At 35.7% G+C, this 11,003-nt stretch overlaps 2 protein-coding genes and 1 long non-coding RNA gene across 3 annotated transcripts in view; 1 reads left to right on the top strand and 2 right to left on the bottom strand.

Annotated features, from left to right (window-relative positions):
• Nucleotides 1-2,440: 2,440 nt before the first annotated feature.
• LOC111391735 lies at nucleotides 2,441-5,633 on the bottom strand. Its single transcript, XM_023016986.1, has 2 exons — nucleotides 5,467-5,633; nucleotides 2,441-5,349 (listed from the first exon to the last, which is right to left on the bottom strand). Exon 2 carries the CDS (start codon nucleotides 4,943-4,945, stop codon nucleotides 2,684-2,686), a length of 2,262 nt encoding a protein of 753 aa, XP_022872754.1. The 5' UTR covers nucleotides 4,946-5,349; nucleotides 5,467-5,633; the 3' UTR covers nucleotides 2,441-2,683.
• Nucleotides 5,634-7,182: 1,549 nt separating this feature from the next.
• Nucleotides 7,183-8,885, top strand: LOC111391741. The gene is made up of 2 exons (XR_002702163.1): nucleotides 7,183-8,516; nucleotides 8,597-8,885. It is a non-coding gene; the product is annotated as an uncharacterized LOC111391741 (long non-coding RNA).
• Nucleotides 8,886-10,522: 1,637 nt separating this feature from the next.
• The window catches only part of LOC111391719 (pentatricopeptide repeat-containing protein At3g09650, chloroplastic), a 1,901-nt gene continuing 1,420 nt past the window's right edge, over nucleotides 10,523-11,003 (bottom strand). The window contains exon 2 of the mRNA XM_023016969.1: nucleotides 10,523-10,998. Within this exon, the coding sequence (XP_022872737.1) occupies nucleotides 10,674-10,998 (325 nt within the window). The 3' untranslated portion in view covers nucleotides 10,523-10,673. The remainder of the gene's footprint in view (nucleotides 10,999-11,003) is intronic.

Raw genomic sequence — 11,003 nt, 5'->3', positions numbered from 1 at the left:
AATCATGGAATGGAAGAAGCAACTTGGGAAAAGGAAGAAGAGATGAAAATCAAGTATCCCGAGCTTTTCAACTAACTTAAGGTAAATTTCGAGGACGAAATTATTTTAAGGAGGGTAGGTTGTAAAATTCCGAATTTTTACTTAGCATTAATTTATTTAATAGGAATGCAATGTTCAGTTAAGTCCTTATACAAGTTAATTGGTTATCTCTATAGTTAATTTGGATCTATGTGAATATCTTTATAGTTGAGGGACCAAAGTGAAAATAAGTTTCAGATTTTATACCTTTATTAAATAGGCCAAATAGTTAATTATTGAAGGAGTTAGAATTACCCTATCAATATTGGGCTCATTTTAAAGCTCGTAATAAATGGTGAATTATGGACTCAAGAAAAATTCAATTTGGATTCGTTAAACTTGAGTTATAGCCAATTAAGAAAGCTACTTAGTTAATAATATTAGTTATCAATATGGACTAAATTACTATATCAATATTGGACTCCTTTGATAGATAATAATTAATTATATATATTAGGATTAAGAAAATGATATTTTGGATAAGTTGAATTAAGATGGAATCAATGGAAGAATCAAGGTATAAATGAAATTCTAATTTATTTACTATCCATACAATTTGCAATTCTCGGCCATTAGGAATAAAATATGTTAGGTATTGACAATTAAGGAATTTAAAGATAATTGATTAAAACATAATAATAATACTCCAGAAACTATTAAATTCCTTGTAATGCTAATCTACTTTAATTAGGATATAAATTATTATTCCTAATCATGTAGGATTTTGATTATGATAAATTCTTCTAATAATTATCGTATTAGAATAGTTAGGACTTTAATTAATTAAACTAGTTAAGTTATTTCATTTGAAACACTCTCCCATTTATTTTGTTTTAATCGAAGACAAGAAATTAATTAGCTATTAATTAAGTTGTTTTATTAGAATAATAAATATATATATCTCATGCAATTTGGAGATACCATGACCCACGTAAAGGAGTCATACAATTTCAATGCCATTAAATCTTTTATAATTGTGGTGGATTTGAAACTTATCAAAACAAATAGTTATCCCCAAATCAGATAGAAGTCTAGTTGCCGAGGAGTGTATGGACGGAAATTTAGAATTCAAAACTTATCAAAATTCCACTTCCCACACCATGGTTTAGTATAAATATAGCACTAAACCTATTCCTCATTCTTCTTCTACAAGTCTTTATTCTCTCCTCCTCTTTAAAAATATTTCTCCATATTATTAAGGCTTTTTAAGGCTTTGGAATTTCAATAAAGAATCACGTTTTCAGCAATTTTGTTTTCCACGTTCATCTTCAAAAGGTGAGATGCTCAGTGCTATTAGTGGTTTGTCCACATTTTTTCAAATACGTTGTTGTGTATGGATTTAATTACTTCAGTTCAGAGCTCCTTTGGGAGAAATCATGATACAGTTTAAGGCACAATTTAGCCTTCACGTTATTTGCAGCGCTTGCTTGAATTATCATTTGTCATGGTGTGATAATTCTCATTTTATGTTGGTAAGAGAATTTATGCATAATTTCACGTTTGATTTGAAAGTGGAGTAGCAAGCATCTCATTGAGTATAATTCGTTATACTCATCCCTCTCTATTTACAATTTTCAGGTAGAAATTAGTATGCTGGACGGCGGTGGATGGATGCATATTGGACCAATGGATCTTCATCATGAAGTACTTTAATTTTTAGAAATACTAGAATATTTAATAACAGTTGATTATTATTATTTTTAAATTTAGACTCAATTGTGAGTCACGTCATAACTTTCAATTAGCCCTATTTTTATTATTTGTTAGAACTACTTTTATTAATGTTTGATAAAAGATATGATTCCAAATTGTTCCGCTTATTTTTATTAAATTTAGTATCTTTATTAAATGTTGTTCAATTTTATTGAATTTCTTGTTATTTTAAAATTTATTTGCTTCAAGCACTTTATTAATCAATTCACGTTTGGTAACGTTCCGGGTTGCTAGAGAATTCGGGGCGTTACATTGGCTACCCTCTGCATGTGTAATGGCAAATGTTGATTAACTTTAAAGAACAGACTGAAACAACGTCAATAGGTCCAAGTTAATTGAAACGAGATTAGAAGTTATATATTAACCCAATAAAGATTTAACTGTCCATGCCATTTTTATCGAGCAGTTGATTAGACACGCTGCGAACTAGAAATTCAGTATCCAATGGCACAAATTCTTCAAGAAATCGCAATATACATATAAATTGATCACAGATTCATTTGAGAACGGTACCTTTTCATTATATAGTCCGAGACAATTGAACAAGTTCAAACCGTGTCAACAAGTAAATCGGGTGTCTGAACATTTCTACAGTGCAAAACAATTATCAAGGGATGGCAGGCAATTTGGAAATTAGAAGACCAGATTAATCACCCTATAACATCCGCTATGAAAAGAAATATATAAACATATCCCACAAATTGCAAATTCCATGCTTATGTCTTACCATCAAATAAAGATCAGACATTCTTTAAATTCTACTTACTAAGCATCTATTCAAATTAAACATTATTCAGTTGCGCTCATCTATGTGCACATTATTCCAATGTTAGTACAACCTACGTAGGAATATAGATAGTAGGAAATACCCCAATAGATCCTCGTCAAACTTTCAAACAGCATTGCCTTCTACCAGTGTTGTCTTCTTATTCTGCTTTGAGGTTGTAGGAGCTTCAGCCAGTTTACGGTAATACTTGAGTCGGTAACTGACAAGTGTTGATCCAAAAATGCCAAATAGCCCTCTATCATTAAAAACAGTTTCAGCATCTGCTCGTCTCTTGAAGAACACTTTTGCACGCTTGCTTTTACTCAATACCTCAGTCTCTGACTCGATCAGAGGTCCATATTGGCTAAATATCTTGTTCAGATTGATTATTGAAGGAATAGATTCTAAATTTGTAAAGGTAAGGATCAGTGCCATTGGAGAATTTTCCTCGGATTTCTCGTCCATGAGACAAGATGGATTATCTGTTTCCTTATCCAGAATGACATCTCTTTCTTGTTTATTGTCTGTGCTTCCATGCATACCTACAACAGCTTCTGGTTCAGCCACAGAGGCATTCTTCTTGGTAGGGATCTCAGGTTCTAATAGCACCCTATCTTCAGAGATGTTCTGAACGACTATGTCCTTCCAATACGAGTCTTCTGTACCTACAAATTCAAATGTATCTGTAGTCCCCGAGATGGACGTTTGTTCCTCCTCGTGCTTCCCAGCATGCCTGTTGTGCTTTCTTGCTTTGCTTTTTCCCAGGCAAATTAAATTCCGGAATTCACAAAGCGAACTAACTATTGAACTTGAAAAGTCGTGCCCTTTAGTTGGATCTATTGCAGCCAAGCACAACTTTGAATAAATCTCATCTGGAGGAGGGTGCTCAGCTGGAACCATTCTCTCTCCATGAGATATCCTGTAACCATGGGTCGGAATTTGAAGATCAGCAGTTGCCAGTTTTTCACCACTTCTAGCTGGGGCTTGATTAGAATTTCCATCGCCATACTTGAGAACCCTGTGTATGGGTTCTCCGTCTCTAAAATACGTTTCAGCCTGTGAAGATGTCTTACCATGGGGACTTGACAACAAAAGACTCTTTCTTCTTTTCACTTTGGAATCACATGGTTGAAAATCAACAGTTTCACATTTTTTACCAGATAAAACCATCTTCTTTTTCTGACCATTTAGTAAAGTTGGGCTGCTAAGGGACATTGGGGCTGAAATGCGTCTTTCCCTTTTGTGGGGGCGCTTATCACTACCTGAGAGGTACTTACCCTTCCAAGAACTATCTTGAGGAATTGACTTTTCCATTTTAGATGGAACCAGATCAGCACCATTGGAACCTGGAAACAATCCTTCCCATACTTCAAGAGAATGCCTTACGCCACCATGTTCAGCAATATGAGCATCAGGATTGAACAATCCACCAAGCTCTTTGAGAAACGGAAGCTTGTTTTTACGCTTCCACTGATTGAAGGCCAGTAACTGAGCTTTTATCATCACAAGCTCCAATCTATCAGTTCTATAGAGTGGGGCTTCAGCCAATGACTTCAGGCGCTGAACAACTTCTGCAGGCAAAAACGAGACCGTACTGGAAAAACCATCCCTGCCATTTCTTCTACCCCATCCCTTTTTAATAGCAACATTTGCAACAACCTTGGATTCTATCTCGTCATGCACTACCTGCAGTAAGCATGGACATGATAAGCCAAGGTGAACCCGTCTGGCAACCTCATCTAAGGCACAACTCACGGCATGAGAAAAAGCTTCAGTTTTGCTACATTTCTCCATTCGAGAGAAGTACATCTGAAATGGCCTTACTTTTGATGTTTCATTCCATGCCAACTTCAGACCCCCAAAATATGATATCAAATAGCTGTCTTTCTTAAAATACTTCATCACTCTCTCAGAAGCTGCCGAAGGTTCACATATCTGCCCAGGCCACCATGGATGGCTCCTAACCTTACCCCATACTAGATCTGACAAGTAATATTCGCCTTCATTTTCGGTTACATGCTCTCCTCTGCGTCTTTTAGGAATCAGCAACCCAGGCTTAACATGAATCCCCTCCACATTTTCTGATGTTCCATTTGACACCTGTCCGTTACAGAGAAAATATTGCTTTGCATTTAGACCAGCTTCTTCCCCAAGAGATTCTGGATTCCCCTCATCGAAACCCTTGTCAACCACAGTTCCTTTCATGCCAACTCCATTTTTAGACATTGAACCCCCTGTCACGCCAAACCGTCGATTCGAATCCTCCACCCCCTCTATATTGGTGTCATTTCCTAAATTCTTAAAATCTTCCCCTTTCTTTTCCATATCCAAATTACCATCCAGCATTATCCCAACCAATTCCATAGCTTCAGTAGACTCCCCGGGCATTGGCACCAGAAAATATTTCTGTAACTTTATTTTCACTACCAGTTACCATGGAATCCCTCTCTAAGTTTTAAGCACAAACTTAATTCAGCAAAAAAATGCTCCCTAGTTATTGAGAATTTCTCGAGCAGGGGGGGGAGCCACCTGGGTTCCACTGCGGGATTTTGGTCCAGGTATTTCACTGATTACTCTATAAATGCGGCCAGTTCAAAATGCAAGGAGCATACCATAACAACCACATCAACAGTTTAAGAGAGAGATAGTCGAGAAAATCGCTGTTGCATAAAGAAGATCACCATCAAGAAACAACAATCTTGGGAAAAAAATAAATTGCAACGAGCAAGGAGAAGAGATTAGCGATGAGGTTGGACGGAATCTTAGGGGATTATCTGCCCCTTTCCCTGCAACTGATGATAGCAACTCGGCAGGATTAGATCGAGGTTGTGTTGATCATTTACAACAACCAAGTCGGGCGCGAAATCGACGTATAAAGCCCAGATGTTTAAATCATATTTTTAACTTACAAGTTTGGTGATGAACAAGTCTCTTTCTCCCTTCGCAGTAAATTGTTCCCAGCTTCTAGTGCAATGCCAAGGGGAAACCCCATAGCCGCTCCTTCGATAGCTCTATTAAAACAGGCCTGGTTTGGATATGCACTTTGATGATGATTGAATTTTAATTGGGCTATACCAAATACCACAAAGTGGGATTCTGATTGGAAAAAATAATAATAATAAAAATAAATAAATAAATTCATGACTACAATAATTTATTACAAAAAGGCCAAAATTCATATATCGTATTACCAGTTCAATTTTCAGAAATTAAGTTCAAAATTTCAAAAGTCAGGTATTAATTAGTATTTTAATTTTGAATAATAATATTATTATATTCAATTAATCTACCCACGCCTACTAAACCCCCAACCCCACCCCACCCCACTCCACTCCCACTCTCACTCTCACTCTCACTCTCACTCTCACTCTCATGCACCACTCCATTGTCACTCTCGTACGGTCGTAGACATCCATCGATCGACGACATCCACCCATAGACATCCAAATAACTTTACATGAGGAAAGATAGAATTTGTAGAGATCGTCGACGACTTCTTCAATGACAAACTAATCATCGCTCAACGACAACTGAGCATCGGTGACTCAAATAGTAGAGATAGAGGAAGAAACAAAGCGGCTGTCGGAGAACATTGAATGATCATTGTCGACGATTGAGCGGTATTAGTGTAATTTAAATCTATACTTTAAAATTAGAAATTGAAAAATACCCCTTCGTGTAATTTACAGAATACTCACCGAGCAAATAATTTCAATTCTCATCGACGAAATCTGGTTAATTGAATTCGTGACCAATTCGAAAAACCAAGGTTGGAGATATCAATGGCGCCTGAGCAGATCTCTTGAATTTGTGATCTGTGACCTATGCATTTTGATATATGACTAGTTACATGTGACATGTGACCTTATGGACATTGATCTAAGATCAATTTTAATTGATATGTGACTTGTGGACATTGATTTGTGACCCACACACGGTGGCCATTGATCTATGACATATAATATGACTCGTAACCCACAGGTGTGTGATTTGTGACATATAAATATGATCTATGACTAATTCTATTTGATTGTGACCTGTGAATATTTATATGTGACCAATGCAAAATAACTTGTCACCTGGTACATGTGACTTGTAACCCACCACTATTATTGACACTATCAACATCTACACAACATTTGACATGCACTCTATGAGCATATGACCTCCACCAACACCACAAGCACCACTACCTCAAAAACCACCACCATAAAACCATCTCAAAATCACCACAAATCACGTCAAAAACTACCACAAAATGCCTTAAAAATTACCAAAAACCACCACACAAACTGTCCTAAACCACCTCAAAATCATTGCAATGGCAATCTGAGCCCCAATTGAAAAATTTGGGGGGGGAGAGAGAGAAAATTGGGATTAAATCACGCTTTGAGTGGGTTACTGGATGGTGTGTAGTTTAATTTTATATTATCATTAAAATATATAATTACGACTTAATTTTTGAATAAACAAACTCTCAACCGATTTTTTGAATTGTAATCTTTAAAAAATTGTGCTAGTGTAATTTCTACTAAAAAACTTGTAAAAAACCTTTAAAAATAAGTTGATCACATTTATGACTTATAACTATAATCACATACCACACTCTTTAAGACTGACAATCACATAAGTCATAAATTACACAAGGTAATATTCACCTAACAAAATTTATACATAGTGGTCCTATATTAAGTCATAAATCATTTATTAATCACTAATCACATAGTTAAATGGTCTTTCTTCTTTCTTGCCTATTCTTTTTTCCAATTTCCAGCTCTTTCATTCCATCAACACAAGGCGTTTCTCCACTCTCCAGCACGCTCGATCCCAACAAAGAACTCGGTTTATCCTCCGCACCATTTTGGTCCTAAAAAACACATGGTGAAGTGAATATGGATCCTATGACAAGTGACTGGTATAATCCTTCCTCTTCGTTTTTCCAATTGACTGTTGCATCTAAATCTTTTACGTGGCATTTTCTCCTTAAAATCTGAATATACGTTTCTCAGTCATGTTAAGGGGTATCTTAGTTGCTGAAGATTAGTCAGCTTGGTTAAAAAGTCCCTTCTTCCGTTTTCCCTTTTGCTCTCTTTCTTCTCTTAATTTTTATTTTCGTTCTAATTTGATTTATTTTCCCAGTTTCCCAATTTTGTGATATGCAATGTAGTGGTATCAAAAACTACTGACCTTATGGATGTAAAGTTAGGACATACAAAACAAGCTGTAGCTCTTAGAAGAATGAATCTTTGCTTCGTTTTCGATTATAGTTTGTCTTAGATAGAAAATCTTCTCGTGTTTTCTTTTGGTTGTATGTTATTTAATGCTCTATCTGGACCTATCCTCTCCAGTCCTATCTTATAGTAAGATTCACATTCAATTTGCTCTCTGCCATAAAATGTCATAGATTATGAAGAGCAATAATAACAGCATGAGTCTAGTTTGGAGATTCTGTTCCTATTTCAAGAGGAGAAAGAGAAGACATGGAAGAAGCGGGTAAAGACTGAGTCATCTTGAGAGAGAGAGAGAGACAGACAGACAGAGAGCGAGCGAGCGAGCTTACAGAGGCAAAGAATCTGTATTTAGTAGTTGGGGCTTAACAGAAGAAATTAGCACTCAAGATGCTATGGTAAGTTTGTCTTGTAAGAAATAAGTGGCTAGACGACAACTTTCAAAATCGGCATCTCATAGAAAGTATGTCCTTGCTCTTCATTTTTTTTTCCCTCAACTGGTTACCTTGATATGTACCACAAGGGCTAATTGAGTATTCTAAGAGACATGAATATTTTATTGCTGACTTTTCGGATCTCAAACTTATAGAACCACAAGAGAATCTTACCAGTTGCTCATGTAATTATGTTGATTGCATTAGATCAGATATGGCCCTTGGTGTGATGCAAGGACCAGACCATTTACACGACCAGGAAGCTCATGATGATCCTAGAACTCTTGGGATGGTCAGGTACATGGATGACATAGATGACTGTCTATTTCTCAAATTTTTGATGCTCTTTCAGTGGTTTGAAAAAGAGCTTATTGCAGTCATTTGCCTATCATGTCTAAGCTGAAAAAGATGGATGCCTGCAAATTGTCAAATTGTCTATTCGCTTTATACTCTCTCAAGGTGTGGAGGCTCTGATTTCATGTTTAGCAGTGAGACGGAAGATGGAAAATCTAGAATGGAGTAACTAGGTCAACAACCCATGAAATTTAACTAATATATATTTCCTTTGGATAATACCAAACTGAAAATATCTTTTTTATGGAGCAAAAGGTGAGTAAAGATGGCTAGTGAAAGTTCCTACCTAAGGAGACTAACATCTGTAGTAAAGTACTCTGTTTTCCCTGTATTGCTATACTTTAACAGACCAGAAACAAAACTAAAATTGTTCAAATGGATGCCTCAGGGAATGCACAAAACAATTTTTGTAATAAATTAGTATTAAGAAAGGCAAGTAAAGGTCAATGATCTTGCATTGGTGTTTAATAACAAGACTCAGTGGATAAGATTTAACTCCTTTTAACCTTGTAAATGTGCTAAAGTTTTGACTTGTTCACTCTCAAATATCTTTAAGTTCTACAGCTTCTGATTGGTTTGCTAAAATCTATGATGATGTACTACTGATTCTGGCTATTTATTTTCTTAAAAAATGCATATTCATGTACCTGCACAACTTTTATTCAGATTCTTTATTTAGTAATCCAAATATTTAGGATTGATTATGGTAGGTAAATTATGAAGGACTTTATTGAAATAATGAAAGAATAATTGTATGATAAATATGTGGATGAAAATGGTTTTGTTGATTTTGGGCGGAGTGATAGAATGAATAAACAGAGTAGCAAAGCGATTTTTGAGTGTTCTGAATATGCCGTCAAAGTCGCTGCAGAAAGATAACTTCTCAATTTCTGTAAGTACCATTGATTAGTTCAATTGTTGCATTGATCTAGATTCTACAAAAAGGTGAAATTATCAAACGAAACATCCAACTTTTCCATTATTTGCCCATGAAATTATACAGTTTGGTAGATAGGATTGGTTTAATGTTCCAGATATTCGAAACTTTTATAGATAATTTGAACAGTGTTGATTATCTATTTAAGAAGGGGCCAAGGACTTATCAGGTATTGTCATTTGTAGCTTTATCATAATTTGCACATAAGTTTGCAATTCTTACTCACAAAATGCAAAAATTAAAAAAGAACTTGAATCTTCAGGGATGTAAATACATATGAAATTGTTATGATCTGTTAGCTTAACTTGAATATGATCTTCCATGTTTAAAACTGATGAATCGAAGTCTCCAATAAGATTTCTGCATATATGCCCAAATCGATCAATAATATCAGAATATGATAAATCAGCCTCAACGGAACCGGAAGGAGAGGGATTCGTACCGACTCAAAATCATTTGCACACATAGGTGCCTTCAAGCTGTTTCTGGCAACTTAGCAGATATCTAATGCAAGCAAATAGGATCTGATGATGGTGTTTGTGGGTCTTAAATTACTACCATAATTAAGAGTCTAAAATTCTGTGGGTTATACTACATGTATATTATGGTGTCCATAAGGGTGTCTATAATGTATAAATGGCAAACATCATTGAAGAGTTGAAAAACAGTTTTTTCAACCCTCCAATCATGAAATTCCATGTGTATATTATGAATACCCTTATAGATACCATAATGTACATATAGAATTATCCAAATTCTTACTGCAGGTGTTATCATCATCTTATTCACTTAGTGAATCATCAAGGTCAAAGGGATAGGTTAAGCAAAGCTCTAGCTAGCAGGTTGATTCTCAATTTTTGTTTCTCTATTTCCCCTTCTCTTCTATTTATTAATATAGCTTCTTCAGTTACAGATGGTGATTCTATACGTCTTCAAGCACTTCACATTCTCAAGGACACTAAACTGTCCGATATCCACGCCTTGTATTTTAGACTCTGTAAAGCATTACTGCTTTTGAAAAAAAATAGATGTATGATAGACTGAGGATATCCAATAATAGATGTTGCTGAGCAATTCAACCTTTATAAGTAGTATGATACAATAAAGTTTTCTCCTTGAAAATATTCGACTATTCAATAAAAAGTTTGTATTGTAGATTTGGTTCAAGCAGACTCAGTATCATGTTCTTCATATGCCGGGTCAAGCCTCCACTCACTTCCATAATAAGAATTAGGCAATCCCAACCAAAACTTGAAAGCCTCTGCTGCTCTTTTCCTTTCCCTTCTTCTGTCCTGTCTAGCTCTCGAGGCATGCTTGCTTGTAAACATCCTCGAATGCATTTCCACATAGATTCTCTTGTACTTGGTCTTATTCGGATGTATACCATGCTCTTCCATGCAAGCAACAATTTCCAAAGCTTTCCTAAAGAAAGCTGCCCTTACACAAATATCAGCTAGTGTATCCAATAGTCCTTCATCAGGTATCAAAGGTGG

The sequence above is a fragment of the Olea europaea genome, unplaced genomic scaffold (genome assembly GCF_002742605.1).
Source record: "Olea europaea var. sylvestris unplaced genomic scaffold, O_europaea_v1 scaffold83, whole genome shotgun sequence".
Classification (NCBI taxonomy): Eukaryota; Viridiplantae; Streptophyta; class Magnoliopsida; order Lamiales; family Oleaceae; genus Olea; species Olea europaea.
This window is presented reverse-complemented; position numbering and strand designations above follow the sequence as displayed.